General features: G+C 39.9%; 1 protein-coding gene across 1 annotated transcript in view; it reads right to left on the minus strand.

The window, feature by feature from the left end:
* Window positions 1-541: 541 nt before the first annotated feature.
* The window catches only part of LOC119861396 (multiple epidermal growth factor-like domains protein 6), a 309,492-nt gene continuing 282,695 nt past the window's right edge, over window positions 542-27,338 (minus strand). Inside the window, exons 26-38 of the mRNA XM_043492338.1 lie at window positions 25,734-25,862; window positions 25,518-25,646; window positions 24,301-24,429; window positions 23,346-23,474; window positions 21,823-21,954; window positions 16,065-16,193; window positions 14,440-14,565; window positions 13,507-13,635; window positions 12,000-12,128; window positions 11,305-11,433; window positions 10,185-10,313; window positions 5,605-5,733; window positions 542-4,608 (exon numbers count right to left, since the gene is read on the minus strand). Coding sequence (XP_043348273.1) covers window positions 4,583-4,608; window positions 5,605-5,733; window positions 10,185-10,313; window positions 11,305-11,433; window positions 12,000-12,128; window positions 13,507-13,635; window positions 14,440-14,565; window positions 16,065-16,193; window positions 21,823-21,954; window positions 23,346-23,474; window positions 24,301-24,429; window positions 25,518-25,646; window positions 25,734-25,862 — 1,574 coding nt within the window. The 3' untranslated portion in view covers window positions 542-4,582. The remainder of the gene's footprint in view (window positions 4,609-5,604; window positions 5,734-10,184; window positions 10,314-11,304; window positions 11,434-11,999; window positions 12,129-13,506; window positions 13,636-14,439; window positions 14,566-16,064; window positions 16,194-21,822; window positions 21,955-23,345; window positions 23,475-24,300; window positions 24,430-25,517; window positions 25,647-25,733; window positions 25,863-27,338) is intronic.

Below are 27,338 nucleotides of genomic sequence, written 5' to 3' on the forward strand. Positions count from 1 at the left end.
CACTGAGCCTTACACCCCCCGACCTGCACCCAGAACCCTCCCTGATAAGCATCCCTGCCCCTGCACCTGGACCATCCCGATGAGTCACCCGTACCTGGATCCCCACCCTACTGAGCCCCAACCAACTGCACCTGGATCCCCACCCCACTGAGCCTCATTACCCCAGCATCTGGAACCCCTCCCACTGAGTCCCCCACATCCAGACCCACTTGCCGAGCTCTATCCCCCCACACCCATAGCCCCTCCTTGCTGAGCCCCAACCACCTTCACCTGGACCTTCCTACAGAGTCCCATTACCGTTGCACCCAGAACCCCTCAACAAGCCCCTGTGCATCCAGATCCGCTCCACACCCAGATCCCCCACTGAGCCACCTGCACCCAGATTGCTCCACACAGAACCCTCTCAACCCACACCTGGATCTCCCACACTAAGGCCCTCCACACTTGGATCCTGCCTTGCCATGCCTGCCTGCCCACACCTGGTGCACCTGGCATGGAGGGGCAGGGCCCTGGAGTGTTTCTGGTCCTTGCGCTGTGTCAGGATTGGATGCAGCTTCACTGCTGAGTCTGTGTCTTGGGTGGGAGCTGCACAGCTCTGTGCAGCCAGGAGCCTGCGCTCCCCAGTGCCATGCTGGACTCTCCACATTTATTTGACAAAGAAAATGTGCAGAATTTTTCAGAATTTTAAAATATTATGCATAGAATTTTTATTTTTTGGCGCAGAATGCCCCAAGGAGTAAAGAGCTATTCCTAGAACTCTGTTCCCTTCTCCTTGGTAAAAGAATAAATTCTGAAATAAACCATGATTTTTTTTGGCATAGGCAAACCAGCAATAATAATCAGTGATGCTTCCAAAATTTGTCCATAATTTCCATGTTTGTCCTGTTGGCAATTTCTGATACTGTGTTGGTTATTACTTAGGCAAACAGAGACCTGCAGCCAATCAAAATAATAGGGTTAATAAGAAACCTGGGCAAACTGTAATAGCTATGGTTCTTAAACATAAAAAGGATAAAAGTAGAACAGTAAGTTTTGGCAGTGAGGAGCAGGGAATTTTCAAAATCCTGATGGTTTCCCTATGAGGACAGTATTATAATTACAGAAATCTAACATAAAACATGCTGTTCTGCTTGTTTAAACTCACATTGAGTAGAATTCTGCTGGCTTCATCAGGTCATAGTCTACCCATTTAGCTGCTTGTAAGTCTGGAGTTGATTCAGATTTACACCAATGTAAAAGAGCAGTAGTGACCTGTGTGTTCATATAACATGCTTGTTATATTCAGAATACAAAGTCCACGAATGTCTAGAAACTCCACTATAACTGACTGCAGTGACATGGGAAATACGTTGCCAAGGAGAGTGCACCAAGCTGAAGATACAGATCAATTTAAAATGTACTAAATCATAGGACAGGACGGGACCTTGAGAGGTCATCTAGTCCAGTCCCCCTGCACTCATGGCAGGACTAAGTATTATCTAGGCCATTCCTGACAGGTGCCATTGCCAACACATTTCAATGCTAACTGTCATCCTAGCAGTTTATACTGGTATTTTACTAAACAGAATAAATGATCAATTAAAATGTATGACATTGTTTTAGTAACAAATAAAACTCATTTGCCACAGTTTAACAAAATGAGTGTGACAGAAAACTATTTAACACCTTTCCCAGGATAAAAAAGCCCATGTAGTTTATTTAACAACATTCTGTAGGCACATAATTTCCCTCTTTGGTAAATGTTGTTCGCCAATGGTAAGAAGTAGCACCCACAAATTGTTCACAATATTCCAAGTAAGTTTTCAATCAGTTAGGAAAATACATAACTAATGATAACAGATCTTGGGCCTAGACCTGGGCAGAAAATGATTTTACCATACTGTAATCATTTGAGATTTCAAAAATATTTCCCTGATCCAAATTGGAACATAAAGTCATCCTCAAAAATTTCTGCTAATTGAAAATCCAATTTTTTTTTGCACAGGTCAATCAAAATATTCCATTCTGAATGTCAAAGTGTTTCAAAATTCTTTGTTTCCATAAATTAACTTACATTTCAAAACAAAAAATCTTTTCAACCAGAAAAATATCAAAAGATCCTGTTTTGACCATTTCAAAATTTTCTTTTAAAAAATGTTTGCATAGACAAAATTTGTCAACACTGACCCCAAACAGTTTTGGTTCTGAGGAACTAGCATCTTCTGATGAAAAATGTTTTTCAAAATATTCCTGACCAGTTCTAGTTGGGCCTCTAATTCGGTGGGAAATAACCTATATCATTCTTATTGTTTTCTTGATAATGTGTCTTATGTCTTACTTGGGTAATTGTTTTAAAAAACTGTACATACAAAATTATTAATTCCATTTCCAGTACATATTTACAGTGCTCAGTTAAAGTACTGTGGAAAATGTAAACAAGAATACACTAAAATAGAGAGGGGTATGATAAGAAAAAAAGAACAGTCCTTTGAAAACACAGGTTCTGCTTATAAATATGGCTTCCCTTAAAGGGTTCTTTGGTAAGCAGCTCTTATTACAGTTAAATACACGTATTATGAAAAACAGTAAACATTGTGTACCACTACAAAATAGCATATGCCAAAGTTGGTTATTTGTGCATCAGTTGCTGAGTAAACAAACCATTCATTTGTCCAAAGACTGTGGGTATTGTCCCTAAGGGAAAAGTCCTGAGCATAATGCATTACTTGCAATATCTATGTTTTTTTAGGCAGTCACTTTTGCCTTGTATTGCATCTCTCTCTTGTAGTTAAAAACAAGGCATTAGATTCTTCTCTCTCACAGTTTGAGCCTAGTATAAACTCCATTCACTTCAATGGAGTTACTCCTGAATTACACTACCGTAAAGTGAGAATCAGGGCAGTGTGTCTTTAAAAAGGAGACTTAAAATGACAGTAGCAGCTAGTCTAGGCCCACTGAGAGTTGTTTGTTTCTGGGTAAGTCCAGGCCATCGCTGCTTCTGCCCTCATTTACATCAGTGTAAACTGGGAATAACTCCACTCACGTCCATTGTGTTACTAAGTAGAACTTGTGTGAGATCAAAATTAGGCCCTGTGTCTTTCTGGCTCCAAGCACTGTTGGTTAATTAATTCTGTTATTGTCACAGGAGTGTTTGGAATTACTTTCAATAACAGCGTAGTCATGGACAACAATAATCATACTTTCATTATGCCTAACAAATGCCAACCAAACCTCTAATTGCTCTCAATAGATCACAGCTGGAGTTCAAGTCCCAGGTAAGCAATAGTAGCCTGCTACTGACTGGGCAGCTAATGACTATCTAGAATTGTTCAAGATCTCAGTTGAAGCTTGGGATGCTTTATCTGGACAGTTTCTGACTGCAGAAATCAGAGATTATCACAATTGCAACTATGAACCTTTTAAAAGGAAAACCATGGCGTTTTCCTGCAGTGTCGCCATTAGTGTGTCATGACGTGTGAAAGAGAGCTTAAGCGGCAACATATACAACCTTTCACTAAATTCCATGCCGCTTTTGAGTAAGTTCCACTTTTTACCCAGTCAGACTGAGAGTTGCTATGAACAGGCTTATAACTTCTAACCGATCAGAACAATGGTACAAATTGGTGCCATTAAATCTTTCATCCCATGAGGGTCAGGACACTAAAAATGCAGAACATTATATCTTTACAGTTACTTAGTCCTATATTAAAAGGATAACCTGTAAAATGGATAAAAATAGTATTAACTATATTTTCAGTAACCATGATCACTTTGTTTTATAAAGTGACCAACAGATAACATTGAACCAAGTCAGAACCATTTTAAATTCTCAGAATTTAAAGTCTTACTTCACCAAAACTGGGTAATACAAGCACAGTACAATGTCTTGTTTACAAAGGAGATATAATTTATCTTAAAATCACCAATAATCAGACATCTCTGCCTGCTTCCCACACCATCCTCGAAAGATATACCTTTCTTCTGAAATGAAAAGGGGATGTTTCTTTGAGAGCCACTGAATGGTTTGATTTTGACAAACCAGCAAAACTGAATTTACATGAAGAAAACCCATACAGATTCCATTCTGTCCTCTGGTAGCTAGACTCTTTTACATAAACCAGATCTAAGCTTGAGATCTTGGAGTTCAAATAGGTATTATCACCAGTCTCATTGCCAGCTGGGTTTAGAAAGGCACTGGTATTTAATATGGCTCATTGTAAATGTGTATATTACATTTTTTATCATGATAGTCTTGAAATATCAGTTTTGCTAAAAATATTTCCCTCCACATGTAATTCAAACAATACGTGACAACAGGAATCTGAAAGAATGTCCAGAGTGGATTAATTGAGAAGTCGGAGGTTAAGAATAAATAAATGAAACAGGTTAGAAGTTTTAAAAAGGGATCCAAACTACTTATTGGCCACTGTTGTCTTCCATGAAAAAGTGCGAATATTTCAGCACAGTTCAAACTGAATTCAAGCAGTTCTTGTACCCAAGTTTAAATACTGTCTGTGCCTATAAAACAATTCATTTATTAGTCCAAGCATTACTGTTGTAGAGATCTTGAAAAAGCATTTCCTCATTCCTCAGTTTGTTCTTCTTAAGAAGGAAGTTTTGGAGGGCCTCCTAGAGAATTAAGTAGAAATAGTTTTGGGGCCATATAATGCAATTGTATGAGATTTAATATAGGTTACACAATAAACATTTTGATAATCCAGCCTTCATCAGCAAGCAGAGGACTTGGTGATGCTTGTTTCCTAGGTTATAGGCAGAGAGAATGGCCTCAATAATAATGGCAAAGGCCACTTGCATTTAGATCTTTCATACCAATGGATCCTAAAGTGTTTCCCAAACTAAATACAGAATTGTATGGTAACATTAATGAACTGTCAGCACTATACATCACAGATGAGAGGGGTAATTTAAACTGAGGACCCTAGGAAAGAGTGTCATGAGGTTTTTAATACCCTCACAAAGCAGAGAGAATCTCTATTTTCCAAGGCCTCACCTACCCATCTGGCCATCAATAGCATTTCTGCTTGGTATCTTGTAATTAACAATAGGTAGGTAATTGTTGAACTTCGAGTATATGAGAAATATACATTGATCATTAACTTCCTTCTTTACCTTCCTGAGGCTGCGAGTTTAACAAATTTTAGGCATGCCCCCCCGGGGGTGGGGGGAGAGGGCGAAAGAGGTACAGCTGTGCAGTAGGAGGTATTTACAGTATTACGTGTGGTAGGCATTCAGGCCTTTGTCTTTGTTGAGGGAAACTAGCTTTAAGTTGCATCTGGGACTTCAGTGGACCCCCCCTCAGACATGCTGAATAAGTGCATCTCCCAGCTGGTCAATCCTCACCTCCTCCTGGAATGTTCCTATCCACTTTGATGGCTGCAACAGCTAGCTTCAGGCTCTCTAGCAGAGTGGCTAATATGGGCCGCTTAAACATTCCAACCCCTTTCCAGGTGGACTTTCTGCTGCCAGGAGCTCAGAGCCCACGTTCCACTGGCACAATCCCATGGAACCCAAATAGTGACAAATCTAGCCTTTCAACTGCATCCTTTCCCAAGATAAGCAGACACTCTTTGAAATTTTCTGTTTAACATCTCTTTCCTGTGTTACCTTCTTCACAGGTTGGCCCCATCCACTTGGCAGGACACATGCAGCTCCCATTGTGAGGATGACACTGGGATTTGTTGGCACACTGGCATCTCAGAGAGCAGCTGGGGCCATACTGGTCTGACCTGCATTCTGGAAGGGCAAAACATTTCAACAAAGGTTTACTGCACAGATTTAAAACTGCTTAGTGTCTCTGACTCAACTAAGCACTTTGAGTAGAGAAGAGGGTCTGGAAAGAAAAGGAAGAAGCAGAAAAGAGGAGAGGGGGAGGATATGGGTAGAGAGGAGAACAAGACTTCTTCTCAGGAACCATTAGAACCGTGTGTCACAATCCATTAGAGAAGTTCAATAATAAGACATAGGCCCCGATCTTGATAGAAGATGGGGAACAGTGTAGAAAACACACAGAAAACAGGGCAAATCAACTTTGAGCCAATATCAGAGTTTCAGGGGAAAATGTCTCACACAGTTTGAAACTGGGGATTTTTCTCTCTGAGAGATCATGAAAATTCCTGGCTCTTTCACTGGAAAAAACTCTGAATGGCTCAACTGAGAATCGAAATGTCATTCTCCATTAGTGATCTGGGTGTGACATGGTAAAGCTTTGTTGGGGTCAGCTATGGAACAGAATATCACTGGCTATTGTTATTTGCCCATTCCAAATGGCTGAAGGTTTTTGTTGTGTTAAAAAGCTGACCTCTCTTTTGCCTAAGGTAAATACTCATCTGAATAGAACAAAGAAAGGAGGAGGATTGACTTATTATCCTGTATGATTAATTGCCTTGGACCTTGGTACACACCTCCACTGCTCATCTAGCATACTCCCTCTGTTAGTACCATGAAAACAATTAGAGACCCAGACTTGCTAAACAATAAGAAAAAACACACATTTTGGAGAGCCTTGAAGCCTGTGTTTGTCATCCACTAACTGGTCCTGTCTCACTGGACCCAATTCATGATCAAAAAGTCTTAAAGAAGTTCCAAATATGAGAACTGTAGCAGTAGAAGTTCCCAATATGAGAGTGGATGGTGACAAACTTATGCCCCCTGAACTAACCCACTGAAAGGGAGTTGCGGATTTCTTCAAGCAGGCTATTGTCATTTTATAGATTCTTACTGGCTTCCACAATTACCCAGTGCAATTCTTGACTCTCTATGCATGGCACTATGTAATCTTCACATAAACCAAGATAGGCAGAGTCAATCTGAAAATTATTTCTTATCACCCTTTATGACCCTAAGCAGCTCTCAATGCCGACTGGCAAAGGGTTCACTGTTCTGTAACAGCAACTTCTATCAGCCCAACAAACTCACTATACCTCCACACTGCTTTCATAGTATTTATCCAAAAACGGTCATGTGAGGTGCCTAATAAAAAGCTTATGTCCTACTGATTCTCATAATCATTGCAAAAAGTACAGATGATATTTAAGGAGTTGTACTTATGTACTAAAAATATATTTTAGATTCTGTGCCCTAGGCTGGATTGACAAATAGGTTTTGCCAGGCAAAGAGATGTATATTCACCTGATTGCCTAGGTTCTTATGTACATTAAGCACTGAAGACAATACAATGGAAGCCTGTTTTGGATATGGAGACAACACCAACACGTGAAGGCAACCAGGGGGGACAAAACAATGAGTTTTGGGAAATATAAGGACAAGCAAAAGGACATCTTGTTATCCATCACTGAGACAGCAAAAAGAACTGTGCTTTTTGCATCCATGAAAGGTGGATCTCAACCATTTTGGCTGGTAATGTGGGGAGTCATTTTAGGTTAGAAAGTGCTTTAGACTAGGGATTTTAGCCTGTTAAAAGAAAAGGAGTACTTGTGGCACCTTAGAGACTAACTAACTAATTTGTTAGTCTCTAAGGTGCCACAAGTACTCCTTTTCTTTTTGCGAATACAGACTAACACGGCTGCTACTCTGTAGCCTGTTAAAGATAACTTTAGACTCTAAGAAGCATGCTATACTTTTTGTTTTATATGCAACCATTTCTGTTTCTATTATCCCTACTCAGTATCTCTGAAATCTTTATTTCTGGTAATAAATTTATGACTGTTTTCACTATAACTATATCTCAGTGCTGTGATGTTATAAAGGGCCTGAGCTGTACCAGCAAAGCTTTGCCTACACTGCTCTCTGGGGGACAGCAAACTTGGTAATTCTGTGAGTATCCTGTGACAGGCTGGATACTACAGGGAGACAAGAGTGCTGGAACTAGAAGTGCTGGGGGTGCGGTAGGTTTTATGCCCATCTTGCAAAATTCTATTTACCTATTCTATTCACCATGCTAGTAAAACATCATTATGCTTTTTCATTATCATCTGTCTCCACTTCAAGAGATGAGTAAATAGGTTTTGTGCCTAGTTTTCATCACAACTTTTCAAAGTTGTTTATGCATTTAGGATACATGCCTGGAGGAAAATGTAGCAGCAGGCTGGGAAGGCAGGGTGCTAAATACATTGTAAATAACAGCCCTTCCCCCACAAAAAACTCATTGTAAATATAAAGAATCTTTTCCCTTTCATTGCACCAACCATTATGTAAATAAAAATGTTTCCAATTGCCGTTTCAGCTACTAACCCACGTGTGGGGGAATTCTTCACTTGGTCTCAGAAGCTTGGTTTTTTCAATTAGGAAATGTTATGAGACAGGGTCTCCTGAACACCTCTGGACTTGATTTTTATTTATGTAATACCACATTTTCATGATAACAACAAAGTGCATTTAAGACATCTGTTTGAAAGTCTGCAATGTTAATTTACCAGAAAAAAGAGGTCCCATAAAAGCCTGTTATATTCTCTCTTTTTTTTTAATTAACATTTTGGCTGTTTAATGGGTGCCTTACCAGAGTTCAAATTAAAATCAGGCCTTTTATCTTTATAGCTGCTGCAGAGTCACAGCTGCTCACAGTTATATCACAGATGAACTGAGCCTAATTGAAAATAAAAACGCAAATAAAACCTGCTCTATAACTGCTTTTCATGGATGTGGGTTGTGACTAGCAGATTTAAGAAAATAAAAATCCCTGCCTTTCTTTGAAAGAAGCAGAAACTTTGCTCACATTTTCAACGCTAAGCTTCCCCCTTGCGTTTCATTTCTGCTTAAAGTCACTGGCAAGATCTTTGGATTCATGCAGCCTTACTCACTGTATTGTGTGGTTCAACTCTCCATTCAGACCACAGGGTCTGGAGATTGATTTTTGACCACAGGACAGTGCAGCAGGGGAAGCAAGTCATTTTCTTTTTTAGCTTTTGGGTTGCACCAACTTATAAGTTTCCAGCAATTATTTAACTTCTCATTTTCATTGATAATGTGCTCCATTTTTAACTGTTTCATGCTATTTCCCAGAACAAAAGGACCCTTGAAAAGTGGTTCTGGTATTCTCCAACTGAGATCTTAAAATATTAGTAGTGACTCAGAATGTTTACTTTAGTATTTTTTACCTTTTATAATGGGGACCTGATTCCGCTCTCAAGTTTAATTTCATTTACTTCAGTACAGTTACTCTGGATTTCTGCCAGTGTGACTTAGATCAGAATCCGGCATAAGGATTTTAGCTGCCATCCACACCCTGTCACAACTACCACAATTTCATTAGGACTCAGCTGTTGCAAAGAAAAAACTAGAATTTTCTCCCCCACTTTTATAATCTTGATACATAGGGCAGAATTCTACCTTTCTGAGCAAATCAGTTACCTAGTACACAGTCTAAGGGCCTGCTGTGTGTTGGGGAGTTTACTTGGATCAGGACCTGTAAGAGCATGTCTACACAGTAATTAGACACCTGTGGCTGGCCCATGCCAGCTGACTTGGGCTCATGGGGCTCAGGCTAATGGGTTATTTAATTGTGGTATAGATGTTGAAACACAGGCTGAAGCCCAAGCTCTGGGACCCTTCCACAGCACAGTGTACTAAAGCCCCGGCTCCAGCCCAAGCCCGAACATTTAGAGCTCCTTAGCTCCAGTCAGCTCCCAAGGGCCAGCCGTGGGTTTTTAATTGCAGTGTAGACATACCCTAAGACAACTTCTGTAGCCCAGAGCCGGCAGTAGCTGCTATAGCTCCTGTGTTATTGCTCTCTGGGGACAATGGTCAATGTTTCCACACAGGGGTGGAATAACAGATCCTTGACACAGCTTTGGCCTTGGTTTGCCAAGCTCTGCCCACAAGTCTGAGTGCAAAAGCAAGCAGAAATATCTCCAAACTCCAGTTTACAGCCCCCTGCAAGAGTCCTCCCTAACTCTGCACAGTTGCTGTTTGTGAGTTTCTGAATGTATCCATTGGTAGCGTGTTGTTGTAAAATAGAGGAGAATAACATTTTAGGGATGGTCCACATACAGTTTTTCTACCACTATAACTATATTGGTTTAGAAACTGATATAGTTAAAAGTTGTACCACCTCCTTAAAAAGATTCTTATATTGGCATAGCTTATTCCCACAGGGAATTAGCTATCCTGATAGCAATCCTGCATAACTGCACCCACACAAGGGGGTTGTACAGATACGTTTCTAAGCCCATGTATAGGTACAAAAGTCTTGTGTAAACCAGCCCTTGAAGGGTGTTTAATGATCTTACCAATGTTGCATTTGTCTCCAGTCCTGCCAGGTGGGCAAAGGCATCTTCCAGTTACAGGTTCACATGAGGCTACTCCTTCACAGTCACACTGATGCTGACATTTGTCTCCAAATCTTCCGACATTACAGCCTAACAAAAAGAACACTTTTTTATGTGCTGTACACGCCAATAGCAAGAAACATGTTATTTCGGCAGAATCTTTCATGCATATCTCCTAGAACTCATGAGCTCTAAAGTGAATCTAGTGTGAATTGCCACACTTTAATGAAAGACTTACAGATGGAAGAGCCTTAATACTTGCATGCTTTCTTTTTATGTAGGCTAAATCTAATTCAACCTATTGCAGGTATTTGTAACATGCCCCAGCACTGTTGCAGTTAGGTACTTCATTTGATTTTTAATCAAACAACCAGCAGAGAAATATTATGTAACTTTCAACATGAGAGGTAAGAATACCCACTTAATCTAGTTGATACTCTTATTTGAAATGTTAGTGGCAAACTTAAAACTGTATAGAAGCAATTTGTTTTATGACAGTAACCTGTGGAACTCATCTAATCAATGAGACCAAGTGCATAGCATTATTCAGAACAGGATTAGACATTTATATAGGACATGAGAATATCCAGAGATCTGAGTAAACAACCCAAGAGTTTAGAGTTTCAGGGCATAATCCAAGCTCTAATAAGGGTCACGAAGAATTTTTTCCTATGGATAGATTATTCCGTAACTGTCTCCTGCAGGTTTTCTTGTGCCTTCCTCTGAAGCAGATGTTACTGCCCACTATTGGAGAGAGAATAATGGACTAGATGTGAATGCAGTATGGAAATAGCTACATTTCATTTGCTTTTTAATGATCTGAATATCTGATAGAATGTCATAATTTTTTCTTTGGGAAACATCCTTTCAAAAAAGACGAATGTTAGGGCATGACAAGTATGGTGTGATTGTGAACAAGGTCATTGATCCAGATGTTTTTGATAGAACAATTAACAGTGAAATGGTTAATGATAAGATTCCATAGTGTCCAAAAATAAAGTCTTCTTTGAAAAATACAGAAGTAAGAAGACAGAACACATATAGTGCCAGGCCCAAATTACATAAAAAAGTTTACACACACCTTTTTCACACTGGACACCTTCATAGCCTTCAGGACAAATGCACTGTCCGGTCACTGGATTGCAAGTAGCTCCATTTTTACAATCACAAGAGTGAATACAGTTTAGACCATAAAATCCAGCAGGGCAGGCTGGGAAATGAAAGGTTACAAATGTTATTTTGGCAACGGGACAAAAGTATATGCAGAAAAAGAATACACCATCCTGTAAGTCTGAGAGTTTCCTGCTATGTCTGCAAGAAGAGAGGTTTCAGAGTAGCAGCCGTGTTAGTCTGTATTCGCAAAAAGAAAAGGAGTACTTGTGGCACCTTAGAGACTAACAAATTTATTAGAGCATAAGCTTTCGTGAGCTACAGCTCACTTGAAGAGAGTTAACAATAATAATTATTACATGGGCCCCACTCATTCTGCAAGGTACTTGAGCATATGTGTGGTTTTAAAATTGTGAGTAGTCCCATTGACTTCAATGAGATTATGTGCTTGAAATTATGCACATTCTTAAGTAGCTTGCTGAATCAGGGCCTCAAAGAGAGACAATTTTTAATTGAAACACCAAAAAGTGTACATGACTGCTCTGGGTACATATATAATTTTATTGCTGGACTATAGAAGTACTCAGGCCCTTGCATTAGGATTCACTAACACGAACCCCAATGCAAAGTTGAGGCCTTCTTTCTCTGAGAGGGTTGTCTACTTACTGTGCTCACAAGAGTGCCCATAGTAACCTTCTGGACATTGGCAGCAACCAGTAAACCTGTCACAGGATCCATTGTTCTGACAGGAGCAGTTTAAGTGACAGTCAGAACCATATTTACCCGGGGCACATTCTGTTAATAGAAAGAACAAAAAGTTTTATTTATCCACACTTCGCACTGGAAAGACACGTAAGGAAATAATACTAGTCAGAAAAGATTTTATAGAGCTGAGAACTATTTGTTGTGTATTTCCTCCCCATCTGTGTGAAATTTATCTGCTTTATGGGTTCACTAAATTTCTGCATAACTGGGAACAACTTAACAAATTTGTGAGAGAAATATTTTTCACTATCTGGATGTTTATGCAATACAGAAAAGCCATTTTCTTTCCACAATTCCCATTTGTGAATTTGTCTTTCCATATGGTTTATACTGATAGAAAAAAGTACAATTGCATGTTCTCAGAATACACAACAAATGGCATCATTTCAGGTTTTTTTGTACCTACATCAAAATTTTCTTACCGTTAAATGTAAAGCATTAAATAAAGTACATTTTCTCAGTTTATGTTGTATCATATATGGATGCCATTAATTATTAAGTAATTTCTAATGGAAATGAAAAGAACTCTGTTTCACACCCTTGCATAATTAGGTACCTACCATAGCGAACTAAAACACTTCACAAATTGTTGATAGCAAAAGTGATCATGTATCAATATCATCAGCTTTTTTGCAGAAGTGTAGCTCCTCCATTGCCAAGACATTCTAGAGTTTCTGGAGCAAGTCACAACAAGTAGGTATATATGGAAACTCCTTGCTTCCATTTCTCACCAACTCCATATCTAGCTGCCATTGCTATGGGTATGCACAAATCAGCATGACTATCCAATTCAGAGGTCTGTGGGTGGGGGCATATACTAAACAAGATTTTCTATCTTAGGTAGCTCTCATCACCGTAGTATCTAAATCACTGGAGTAAGCTGCACATACAGTTATCTTCGGAAAAATATGTAAATATACTCAGATAGCTGGTGTAAGTTGGCCTAGGTCCCTCAAAGTCAGGAAGCTACATTGATTTACACAAGCTGAGGATCTGGCCCAATGTTTGTTCAACTGCGTTAGGGTCATAAATGTCCACAACAATGATGAATGTACCTGCTAAGCCACTAAGATTAATCGGAACCTGCCCTCACTATCTGAGGGTTGGTTTATTCCTGCTAGTGCAGCCTGCAGGGTTTTTCCATACCTAGATTTGGAGAGGTCACTAACACACAGCTCCCAATACAATTTCCTATAGAGTAATTTAGTTGTTAGGATCAAAACATCAGGCTGCTAGTGACCCTTGCAAATTACTGAGAAGGTCCATCTAATAATATAACTCATAGTCTTACTTCCAAAAGTGTTGCATGCATTACTGTACAATGCCAGTGGCAGTTCATTATAAAAACTGATACTGCTGCTGACCTCTTCTTTGTTGAATCAAAAGAGCGAGAGAGAGAAGATACTACCTTTCTCACAATAACTTCCTGTCCAGCCAAGTCCACAGGAACAAGATCCGCTCACAGAGTCACAGATACCACCATTCTTACAGATACACCTTAGCTGGCAGCTGGGGCCATAGCTTCCCTGGGGACACACTACAGCAAATTAAAGTTGTTAAAAAAAATTAGCCTCAAAAAGGATGAATACAAAAGAAGGAAACAATGAATGCAGAAAGTTCTCTTTACCATACATTACACATACTTGGTGTAAGGGCACTTGGGCCTTTGGGTGTATGTGAACACCTCTGCCCTGTGCTATGCCTGCCCTCTTCTCCACTGCCCTGTCCCTCCCTTCACTTTTCTTTCCATTTAGCTTATCCCCTCCTAACTAACCATCCCCTTGCCCCAAAAGAATTAATGTAGAATGAACATGACATTTGCTGCCATTGCAGTCTTCAGTCTTGTGTGTTCACCCCATCCCCAACCTGGTGTCTGCCTGTGTCTGTCTTGTCTATTTAGATAATACACTCTTTGAGGCAGGGACTGTCCATTATTCTGTACAGTGCCTAGAAAAACGGGGACCCTTTCTTGGTTGGTCCTTAGTCATGACCATAATAAATATGATTATTAGATGACATGCTGAAGGCAGCGCAACTTTGGGTTGCTTTGTGTTATTTTGGATATTTCTATGTTAATGCAGAAAAGCCTTGAGCAAAGAAACTGGAGCTGCACAGTTTGGAGCAGCTACAGACTCAGCCCACCAGCTTACACTGGGCTACATTTAAAACATCATTTTGCTCCAGAGAGATAAGGAAATGCAGCGATTGCTAACAGAATGAATTCCTAGGGGCATAAACAATGGCAATGTATTTACATTTGGGGGGCTGAGATATTTCTTTTTCTGATGGTTGCAAGTAAGTGTCTAGATTGACAGGGTGCCCTTGGATCTTGTTCCGTTACCTTGCTGACAACTGGGTCCAATTTGGCCAGGTGGACAGTAGCACTTGCCAGTCACTGGGTCACACTGCCCTTTACCACAGGAGCACAACAGGATGCAGTCCTTCCCGTAGCGGCTTACAGGACAAACTAGAGGAAACATGAAGTTTTCTCATTAAACATGCCAGCTGTCCAGACCCATGTTTCTTTTTATAATGTAAGGCCCTTCCTTTTAATCAAGTAGACTCCTCTAAGCTGCATTCAGCTTGGTTTTGAATCTGAAGAAATCACTTTCACAAAAAGAAAAGTGTCCAAGTATTTGCTTATCTTTTTCCTCTGAAATTTTACTTGACATTAGGAATCTTCTACCAAACATTACTCTGAAAACAATGAAGCTTCATAATGAAAGTGGAACCAAGCTCCACTAGAGTATTAAATGGTGGTCCCGCTTTAAAGTAAAGATTTCCTCATTCCCACAACATTGATGTTTCCTTTATTGATCAGCAACAGTTCAGATTATCAAAAATACAGTGAAGTATTAAGTTTTGTAAAAAAAGTTACAGTGAACTCCAAAAAGTAATTGAAAAAGCTAACAAGGCAGTAATTTTTTATTAGCATTAGAGCCATAAATTATGAATGGTAAATGAGATTGCCACGGTTAGATGGGATTTACTGAAGACTTAATTACCTTCTAGTCACTCAGTTTTTATGAGGGTGCCAGTGCAAAACTTCAAGGGCCAGAATGTGGAGCTCTTTCTCATCCTCATGAGCATTTATTCACATGAGTAGGCTCACTTGCTTCAAACAAACTTTTTCTATAAGTGCTCTTCCACATGAAGCCTGAGAAAATCCTGCTTCAATACAGGCGAAAAACCACATCATCTGCACACCCCAACCTGTCATCTACCACCCCACACTTGAACTCATATGGGGTATCATCTATCAATTACAACCCACAGACATCTTTCCCCAACCCCCTCTTCTGGCCTTCAAATGACCCTCCAGTCTCACCAAGCTCATCATCAGGAGTAAGCTCCTCACAGACCAGGCCACACCAACTCAAAGTGGCATTAGACCCTGCCAGAAAAACAGAATCTAAACTTCCAAACATCTCCATTGCTACAGTGATAAATACCCTCCACAACCTTTCAAGATCCAGGGGTCCTATACATGCTTATCACAGCATGTGGTGTACCTCATCCGGAACATCTAATGCCCCAGCAACAGCTATGTGGGTGAAATCAGACAATGACTACACTCTCAAAATGAGCTCACACAGAAGAATGATAAAAGACCAAAAAAAGATCCCTATCCTATGTAAGTGAGTACCTCAATAAGCAGATCTGAGGCAAAAAAGGAGGAGTTTGAGCTCCTCTCCCATTTTGATCTTGCTCATGAAGAGACTGGACACAGAGGCTGCAATTGTGCCTGCTTCACACTCTCATAAGGAAGAGAAAATGCATTGAAAGAGAATTTTTCACAAAGCTGGAATCTCGATTTGCTGTTGAGTGAAGGGTTGGTCAGGATCTGCCTGTTGTTTATATACTAATAAACTACTGTTATCATCACTATTTTCAATTAATGCTTATTTTGCTCTCTTGTCAGTATATAGATTTAAATTACCCCTTTAATTTTTAGTGAACTCTTACTTTTACTACAGTCAGCTCCAATGAAGCCAGGAGGACAATCACAGGTTCCTGTCATAGTATCACAGTTGCCTCCATTAATGCATTTACATGCCTTTTGGCAGTATGGACCATAGGTACCTTGTGGACATTCTGTTTTAAAACAGGAAAAAAAAATTAGGAAATACTACTTGTGCGACCATACAGTTTCATAGCAAGATCACTTTGTTACCTTACACCTAAATTTTGTTTTCAATCTCTATTTCTTGTCTAATTATTTATTCTTATAAAACACCAATCCTAGCTTGCAGGCATTTTTTTTTAATTTAAGCAGCAGAAAGTGACTTTAACCTATGTTGGTTTTCTCCAAACTTCATTTTTCACTGTAATGTGAGCTGTAATCCTGGCCTGTGAATGGAAGACTGTGCAAGTGTTTCAGAGAAGAGGACATGGGGGACTTCCATAGACTCACAAGTTACACATACAAATGAAAAACTGGGAATTCTTTTTCATAAAGGGAGACCTTATCCTGTAATAACCCAAACAAAGTGGCCTTGTCTGGAGTACTAGTGCCATTTATATCTGAGGATAAGATGTCTATGAATAATTTGTCTGACATAGACTTAAATAGGCTTTTCAGGTGGCATTGTATGCATGTGCCTTGCTTCAGATGTCTTCTTTTTGAAGAGCAGTTTATTATGGACAATGCTAGGCAGATATCCATTCTCTCCAAATTTGCATTTATCTAGATAGAGATTGACATTTCATGTTTCCCCATTTCCCTAATACATTCAGTGGTAATGGACAAAGCCATTTCCCCAAAACACAGCGGGTTCTTGTACGCTGTTTCAAGGCTCCAGTGCTAGGGCCTGATTCTGATCTCATTTACCCCACTGTCAATCAGGAGGAACTCCCATGAAATTACATTCATATAAAACAAGTGGGGGAGAATCAAGAATCAAATATTTATTGACGCATCAGAGAATTAAACAGATTTTCCTAATGTTCAGGGCTGGATTAAAGCAACCCAGCACTCTAGGCACACCATGACAATGGGGCCCCACGCTGGTCCCAATTCACCACTTGGAGAGAATCAGAAGAAGTGGCATGGGATCCCTTTTCCTTGCCAGGTACAGTAGCTAGCCCCCACCCGACCTCTTGGGCGCTGCTGAGACAGCTACGTGATGCCCTCTGCCCCTGGACAGAGTAGTGGCAGGAAGGGTGTATCACTTGGGTGGGAGGGCTGGGCCTGCTGCACTCTTCCCCCGCCATACCCATGGAGTTCTCTGCAGGGGTGGTGTTGGCAGGTCCCCTCAGAGCAGTGGGTCTTGGAGTTAATATCCCATTGAGATACATGGGGCAGTTTGCCCCTCTCAAAGCTGTTTCAGGCTGTCTGCAAGCTCAGGCATCAGATACACTCAGGTTACGTTTTCAAACTTTTCTCCACAACTGTGACTTACTTAGGTGAAAGCTCAGATTCTGCTGTAATCGTACGATTCTAGGAGCTAAGCCCAGCTGCTAGCAACAGCCCTCTGGTGCTTGTACTTTAGACCAGTTCTGCAACTGTTGGCCTCTGGAGGTGCATAGTGTGTCCCCTTTCCCCCAGTGTATGGTAGCAATTTCTAGATCATCAGAAGTGTGAACGCCTTTCTATGTCAGCTGTGCTGAGGATGGCAGTACAGCCCTTTCTAAGGCAAACCATTTCCAAGACAATTCACACTGACACTCCTTGCTGGAAATGACATTCACTTTCTCCCACTCTAAAAAAGGAAAGCCTGTGGCCATATTGGAAATCCCCACCGGAGTATATATGTGGCCAATTTCTAGCCACGTGTCTCTTCATATTTTGTACTGTAGGAATTTATGGATGTTAATAATTCACTCTCTTTCTTCAGTGTATAAAATCATGATTTGTGTGGATGGAGAAGAAATCCTTGTCTCCTCTGAACTGATCTATACAGCATCTCAGAACAGCGAATGCAATCGGGATGTCTTTTAGAAATAACATTGGCTGTTGGCTGCTACCCAAGGATACCAGATTAACTGTACTAAATGGACATATGTATTTACAGAATATAAATACTCTTTTGTTCCATGGGTTCTTTTTACTCAATACATCACTTCCCCCATCCACTGGAAGAGCAAATCTGAGAGTTAAATCAACATCTCTCCCTACGTGGGTATGATAACACAAACTTACATAAATTCTGCAGATTTTACAGAATAAATTTTGCAACTTCATGTACACAGTGAAATGTAAATTCCTGCTGTCAGAGAAAGACCCCTATAATGTTATTTCAAAATCCACTAAGAAACAGTGTCAAGGACATTATATCTTCAGTATAATGATTTCATTTAGCCTTTTTTTTCCAGTGAGTTTCTTTTTAACCTTCCCTACTTCCTTTTGGTCTTTATTTGGCTTTTTTCCTTTTTATTCTGCTTCACTCACCCAACTACATTTTTTCCTCTCTGGCAGAGGTTTCAGAATTGTATCTCAGTTCAGGCTGACACGCTTTCTTCCATGACTGGAAGTGGTTCCAGTAATACATGTAATTTTTCCCTTCCCAATTTACTTATCCTTTTAACTTCTTATTTATTTCAGTTCAACAGGGAGCAACACAAGCAGTGCAAACACATCTGCTTCAACATTCAACATAATTATCAGCAAGTTGTTCTCATCTGTTACTACTTTCCAAGAGGCTTATATGCAGACAGCCAGAGCAATTTACACAGAATCCTGCCATTTAAGTAGGCTATGCATCCACAAAGAAGTTTAGTTTATAACCACCAGTTATCTAATAAAGACATTTTCTAATTTAACAGTTTCCTGTACATCAGAGTTATGCTTTTCTGAGAACTGCAAGAACAGCAGCCAGATTTCTAAATCGTTTCCTCATCTCTTCCTTCTGGCTTGGGTTAGTTTTGCCATGATCTAAATTCCTTATTGTAATCCTAAATCTTGAGTTAATCTGGAATTCATGTTTCTAGATTCTTTTTTATGAACAGTATATACTAGGGCTTTCCTTACCAATATTAATTGCATCTTTTGGGGAAGTCTACGTTGCATCTGAGAGTTAGCATCCCAGCCCGAGTCCACTGACTTGTGCTAGCAGGCCTTGCACTAGCTGTGTAGACGTTGTGGGTCGGGCTGGAACTCAGGATCTCAAGCCTGGAGCTTGAAAGCTCAAGCACCAGCCCAAGCTGTAACGACTACACAGATACTTTTAGTGTGCTTGTGAGAGCCCCAGTGACACAATTCTGTGGACCCGAGCTGGGTGGCTCGTTTCCAGATGCGATACAGACATACCCTTGAAGTGTCCCATTACCTACAGCTTTAAGGTTGATCATTAGTAGTTGGAGCTGATGAAGTTGGTCTTCCCAGCTGAAAGTTCACCAGGCTCAAATACATCAGTAAACAACACAGAGTGGCAGTGTTTTTTTTCTATCTACTAGAGCCATTTATTTTTTTTTAATTTTACCATACTCAGGCAGATTTGCCGATCCACAGAGTTATGGCTAACAGATGGGATTCGTATTGCTAGTTTACCTGCTTCCTCTGTATCTTGCCAAAAGACTATTTCAATTCTCTACTCCAAACTTGAGAACATGGAAGTCCAATTGCTCTTGGCTGCTGGAACCTCAGTTTCCCAGCCAGTTACACCTTTTATGGATATTTTCTTGAACCTTTTTTACAGTATTATAAGTATAGCCGTTGTTGCCAGAAACTGTTTCCAGCAGTATCCAACCACATGTTGACTGGACTAAGGCCAATTTGACTTCTTTGGGAGCGGCTTCCTACACTGCGCCCAGTTTCAATAGCATACTGAAAGCTTCTTCAGCATGGGATAGAATAGGCCTGATTCTCTTCTCAGCTAAAGCAGTTTGAAGCAGAAGTATTTCTACCAAAGTAATGGTGCTAAATGGTGCAAAAATGGTATTAGATCAGAATCAGGCCCTCAATCTCTTGCAGCACAGATCCCCACAACTAAACACACACTAACTTTAAAATAATCTGGTTATACTCCTACAACTTGCCACTGATTGGTGAAAGCTACCAAGCAAGAGTATAAAACAGAAGCAAAATTTAGATGCAATACAATCATTTTTTCCATATGAATCCATATATCCCAGTGATCCTCTTATTTCTCTAGGCAGAAAATTAAACAAAACAAAATCTATTCATTGAAAATCTGCTCTGAAAGATATTGTGCAACTTCAGTTCCTATGAGGACACTCAGCACCAGAAAGGCAAAAGCCTTATACACTTTGCATGAAGTCCTGGGCCTACTGAAGTCAGTGCCAAAGCTCTCATTAACTTCAGCGAGACTAGGATTTTACCCTGTAACTTCTTCCTTTAAATCATGGCAATGGTGCAACTTTTACTGTCCTAATTTTCTTACTCCAAGGCCCAGTCCAGAGGTTCTTACTCAATTTTTACTCTGGGAAGTGCCACTGAAATTAATGGGAGTTTGCCTATGTTTGGCCCTTGTACATCTATATAATGACTAATAAAAGCTAAGATACTATGATCTGGGGTATTATGCCATATATCAATATATATAAAAAGACACGGTCAAGTAACTAAGGCCCAAAATGTTACTTCATCTGAACATATATTAATCTGGTGGGAGATGTACTTCAGATTTCAAGTGCCTGAGTCTGATCTCATTTACACTGGTCTAAATCAGAAGACAGTGGAGTTACACTGGTGTACAACTGATGTAAATAGGGGAAGAATCAGACACTGCATTTCTATTTCTTTTTAAATACAACCCGTGATAACATTATGACAGTATGAGCTCCCCAATCTGTTTCTACTCTAGTAGTGAAGCACAGTGTTTAACTGTTCCGGGACTTGCACACATGGCTGCTGACATCAGCTCTGAAACTGCTGCCAAAAAGGGAAGCAAACCAAAAGGAGCCATTCAGGATTCCAAACAGAGAGAAAGGGGGAAAAAAAGTTTTCCAAAGAGAGAAAGACCTGAGCTTGAAGAGCAAAGATGCTTTATTTTCCTTTTTATAAGAGGACATTACACATCATGAAGAGTAAAAACAAAATTAAAGCGGTAACCAAAAAGGTGATTAACTGTCTCCTTTTTAGTCACTTCACTGCATGTTTCCTATCAGTCATCACATTCCTTCACAAGCTACTTTACTGTTGTCTAGAATATCAGTCTGAGACATGTGGGTCTGGGAATATATTTTTTTTATGATGGAATGCTCAGCGAATTGGCATTTTGTCTTTTAAACTAGTCACCCTTTTCCAATCCATAACAATCTGTTTAATTTGATTGTTCCTCAGAAGACCGTACAACTTAACTGACTTTATGAATCACTTTAGATTTATTGCCAATTGCAGCCTGTTTTATAATAACCATTTATCCTTAGTTTAGCACTCAGAGCTTTCGGGAAGCACACTGGCTTCGGTATTTTGAGAGGCGAGAGCTACACAATACACGTGTTGCTGCAGGTTTGAGGTGGATGTGTATTCATGTCACATTTCACAGAAGGGTCTGGAGTAAAAATGACTTCAGAAAATTGTGAAATGTTTGTCTCTAGAAAAAACTCCTGATCCCAGCAAAAAAAAGCCTTACCATAATTAAGGGCCAAATTTGACTCCTCTTACTCTCAGAGAGAAGGACTTTATACCTGGAGTAGACTCATTCCAGGCTGCAGGTATTACTAAATACAAATAGGCGTTTCAGAATCTGGCTCCAAAGAATTAGGTTTCCCGTCAACTACTTTTTAAAAAAAATTGGAATGAAGCAAGAATTATACATACTAAGGTCACAGTGGATTCCATAATAACCTGGTAGGCAGGTACATTTGCCTGTTGCTGGGTGACATTCCTCATTCTCTGCAGAGCACTGACATAGTTGGTTACAGTTCTTACCATATGTGCCTGCTGGACAAGCTGAGGGAAGAGGAAATGTAAACCAATGAATTAAATTTGTCTTGGTAAATATAGCACTCAAACAAAGAGCAGGCTAAAATTTATTAAATAAAACTACTGCCTACAGAAGTATGCTGCCCTCTGGGACTCTAGTTGTATTAAATTTACTTGGGGATTACTTTGCTGTTTGATTTTGTTTTGTGCAGTCAATTTATGCCCAACTGCCAAGGGCCAGCTGCAATTTTCTTGTCACTAAAGAAAATCATAGTGTGATGTCAGGTAAAATCGACTAAAATAATAGTATAACTCATGAGGGACCACATGTGGATAAAGACATTTTCCCTTGTGTAAATAGTTTAAACTTTCAAGGTTGCTTTAGCACAAACATTTGTACATGTTGCATTTTGTCACTTGTCAGCCATGCTACCTACATTTTTCTGACTGTTTAGATCTAGGTTGTTATATTAGTGCGCACCACACCATCTGAGCACCTTCGTAGAAATATCAGGCCAAATTCTCAGGTGACATAAATTGGTACAGCAAAAGCAACTTGAATAAAGCTGTGGTGGTTTTTATAGTTATTTATCGTTATTTTTATTATTTAGCACCTAGTACCACTAATTGGGGTTAAAAACCCATTGTGCTACACACTGTACACACACACACACACACAAGAAACAGGCAGTCCCTGCCCCAAAAGTTTACAGTCTCACAGATTAGATAGCGGTCAGATTAAAATTTCAATAATCAGATCTTTTTAATAGTAAAATTTATGCTCAGACAACAGGTTTCTGAAATTTTGCATTAAGGAAACGCAAAATAGGAATTCGCAAAAAGAAAAGGAGTACTTGTGGCACCTTAGACACTACAAGTGCCACAAGTACTCCTTTTCTTTTTGCGAATACAGACTAACACGGCTGCTACTCTGAAACCTGTCAAAATAGGAATTATAGAGCTTGGAGCACAAAATAAATCCAGTTTGTCTTTAAAGATAACCCCAGAATGGATGTGGTTCTTGCCACTGACAATAATAAATAATATTTATAGCAAAAATATAATTTTCTGGTGCTCTGGCAGCCAAGAACAGAAGCTGTTCTCCCAAAGAACACCAATGGACGGTAGAGGTGGAAATACTGCCTGCCCTCTGGAGGGACAGAATCCTCAGGTGGACTGGACACTTCCCTGGGCCAGCTTTCTTGAATTTTGTCCCCCTGCTTGCTCTTGCAATCTGCAAGCAGAAAAATCTATATTCAGCTTTCAAGCTCTAGTCTACTTTTATTAATGCAGTGTTCTAGCAGTCCTTACTCCTTCAGAGGTTGATTAAATCAGCTGTTCAGTTATTTAATAAATGAATCAATCCCTTGTAGATTTTTTCAAGGGTCAATTAGTCACATGCTTGTATAACAACTTACTTTTTTCACAGCCATAGCCAGTGAATCCTTGAGGGCAGCCACACTCTCCATTCACATGGTGACAAGGGGTACCTGAAGGGCAGTTGCAACGCTTGGTGCAGTAATTGCCATAGTAGCCAGGCAAGCAGGCTGGAATAACCAAAACAATTTTCATTAGAACAGATTGCAGAAGGGCTTAGAAGAACCTAAAGACCAAGTTCAGCCCTTGACTGCAAGGGAAGCCCATTATTTCATGCTTTAGCCAGCAAATATATATGAAGAATACTGGTGCTTCCAAGAAGGCTACCTCCCTGGGAGAACATTAATGACCATTTATTTCTGTTGTTCAAATGTTACATTAGTTCCAGAGGTAGGAGATGAATTCCAACTCACAATCAGTGAAATCCTGGCCCTTTGAAATCAATGACAAGAACCCCACTGACTTCAAGGGGGCCAGGATTTCACCCATGATCTTTCCCTTTAATGTGAACCTCCTTATGCTGCACAGAAGAAAACTTCATGTGATATTGTTATTTACAGCACCTGGTGTCCAAATTTTGTCATTTTCTCTGGGGACAGTAGAGAAATTTTTCAATGTGACATTTAAAAATTTAAAAATTTATTTTTATTTTAATGAAAAACTGCCTGTGTCATGAAAGGTACAGGTCTGAAAGGCCTAGAGTCTGACAGCAATTGACATGAAAGAAATGGAAGGGGGACAATGTTGATCATCATCATGAGGATAATCTGCTAACGGGCAACTCCAGTTTGACCAGTGGAGAAGAACAAAACTACCACAGCCTACCAAAAAGTACTTCTTAAGGCTTAATTCTGTGAAGTGCTGAGTGCCCTCAACTCCCATTGATTTCAGTGGGATCATGCCAGGGCTTAATGATGCTATTGCAGGATCAGGGCCTTAATGAAGCAGACACAGTACTCTGTAGATGTCTCATTTTTACTCTCAGCAGAAACTCACATTTGTCACATCGTTTTCCTCGCCATCCTTTTTCACAATGACACACTCCACTCTGATGGTGGCAGGAAGAGCTGTGTTCACAGTCACACCGTTCCTCACACTGCTCCCCAAAGAATCCAGATGGACAGGCTGAGAGAAAAATTAGATAAGCAGAATAATGGTTCCTTCTGGTCTACAGAAAGCTGATGTGAAAGCCATCAGCCACTGACAAATAAGCTAATATTTATCTTCTGGGACAGTTTGGGATGATGAATAGATGATACAAGCACTGAATTTATAATCTGAAGAGAGTATATTTAGCATATTTAAAATTGCTATATTCTGTCCTGAATGCTAATGACTATGCACAGGAAAGTTTGCAAAGTGGCAGTAATCTGGAATCCTAAAGATCACAATGGATTGTATAGTGATGGCCATACAATACACACTGAACAACAACATACTGTGTTAATAATGATAGTAAATTGTGCCTAGACAATACTTATTATCTCAAAGGACTTTACAAGGTTGCTAATGGGAAACTGAGACATGAGGAAGTGAAAGGCCAGTATTTCTAAGATTTCTATGACTTTCACTAACAAATGAAACTTGTGGATTCTCAGCACGTGTAGAAAAAACAGTCCACTTGTGACTTTGCCAAGATCAGACAGCAAGTCAGTGGCACAACTTGAAACAGATCCCAAGTTTCTGGACACTTAGTACTAAATTCTGTTTTTCTAAGGTACTTATATGGCCCGCATTATTATAGAATCTGAGCACCTCACAGGCTTTAATATATTTATCCTCATATCGCCCCTGTGAGATAGGGAAGTGTCCCATTTTTTTTTTAGCAGAGAGATTAAGTGACTTGCCGAAGGTCATACAGGGAATCTGTGCCAGGACAGGGAATTGAATTCAGGTCTCCCAGTCCCAAGCTAGCACCCTAACCACTGCACCATTCTTTCTTTCTAGCCACTAGCTATCTCTAGTGCTCTTCAGAATGAAAAGTATTAAGATCAAATTGAAGGACAGAAAGTGACTCAATGTCCTGGAGGGAGAAAGAGCTAAAGTTCCAGACAAAGGAGTCAATGCAAGTGAAAGAGAGACCCTTGGGAGTTGAAATGGGCAGCCACAGCTATCGAAAGATTAATAAAAATACAGGAAACATTAATTAATAAGATGCTTTTTATAGAATCAAGATTTACAATCAGTTGAATCAAAGAAATTAGCCTTCCTACCAACATTGCACTGGTCCCCAATCCATCCTGGATGGCAGTTGCATTTCCCTGAATGTCGGTCACAAATTCCACCATTGCCACAGCTACAGTTCTGCTCACAGCTCTCTCCATACTTCCCATCCTCACACTCTGAAATCAATCAGGGCAGAATTTTATCAGAATCATAAGTGAATGAAAGGTCCAGTCAAAGCAAATGGAGAACATGACGGAACTCACCAAGTTCACAGGCTATTCCAGTCCAGCCTTTGGGACAAATGCATTGTCCAGTTACATGATCACATACAGCCTGATTGCGACAGATGCAGTGCTGTAAACAGTTCATGCCATATAAACCAGAAGGACAAGCTGTAAACAAAATTTAACATAAGAACGTAAAAACGGCTATACTGGGTCAGTCCAAAAGTCCATCTAGCCCTGTATCCTCTCTTCTGACAGTGGCCAATGCCATGTGCCCCCGAGGGAATGAACAGAACAGGTAATCATCAAGTGATCCATTCTCTGATGCCCATTCACAGCTTCTGGCAAACAGAGGCTAGGGACACCATCCCTGCCCATCCTAGCTAATAACCGTTGATGGACCTATCCTCCATGAATTTATCCAGTTCATTTTTGAACCCTGTTATAGTCTTGGCCTTCAAAAATCCTCTGGCAAAGAGTTCTACAGGTTGAGTATTCATTGTGTGAAGAAATACTTCCTTTTGTTTGTTTTAAATCTGCTGCCTATTAATTTCATTTGATGACCTTAGTTCTTACGTTATGAGGAGTAAATAACACTTCCTTTTTACTTTCTCCACATCAGTCATGATTTTATAGACCTCAATCATATTCCCCCCCTTAGTTGCCTCTTTTCCAAGCTGAAAAGTCCCAGTCTTATTAATCTCTCCTCATACAGAAGCTGTTCCATACCCCTAATAATTTTTGTTGCCCTTTTCTGAACCTTTTCAAATTCCAATATATCTTTTTTGAGATGGGATGACCACATCTGCACACAGTATTCAAGATGTGGGTGTACTATGCATTTATATAGAGGCAGTATGATATTTTCTGTCTTACTATCTATCCCTTTCTTAATGTTTTCAACATTCTGTTTGTTTTGACTGCCACTGCACATTGAGTGGATATTTTCAGAGAACTATCCACAATGACTCCAAGATCTCTTTCTTAAGTGGTAATAGCTAATTTAGACCCCATAATTTATATGTATAGTTGGAATTATGTTTTCCACTGTGCATTACTTTGCATTTATCAACATTGAATTTCATCTGCCATTTGTTGCCCAGTCACCCAATTTTGAGAGATCCTTTTGTAGCTCTTTGCAGTCTGCTTGGGACTTAACTATCTTGAGTAGTTTTGTATCATCTGTAAATTTTGCCACTTCACTGTTTACCCCTTTTTCCAGATCATTTATGAATATGTTGAATAGGACTGGTCCCAGTACAGACCTCTGGGGGATACCATTATTTACCTTTATCCATTCTGAAAACTGACCATTTATTTCTACCCTTTGTTTCCTATCTTTTAACCAGTCTCCAATCCATGAGAGGACCTTCCCTCTTATCTCCGGGCAGCTTACTTTGCTTAAGAGCCTTTGGTGAGGGACCCTGTTAAAGGCTTTCTGAAAATCTAAATCACTATATCCACTGGATCCCCCTTGTCCACAGGGTTGTTGACCCCCTCAAAGAATTCTAGTAGATTGGTGAGGCATGATTTCCCTTTACAAAAACAATGTTGACTATTCCTTAACATATTATGTTCATCGATGTGTCTGACAATTTTGTTCTTTACTATAGTTTCAAACAGTTTGCCCGGTACTGAAGTCAA

The sequence above is a fragment of the Dermochelys coriacea genome, chromosome 9 (genome assembly GCF_009764565.3).
Source record: "Dermochelys coriacea isolate rDerCor1 chromosome 9, rDerCor1.pri.v4, whole genome shotgun sequence".
NCBI classification, from domain to species: domain Eukaryota; kingdom Metazoa; phylum Chordata; order Testudines; family Dermochelyidae; genus Dermochelys; species Dermochelys coriacea.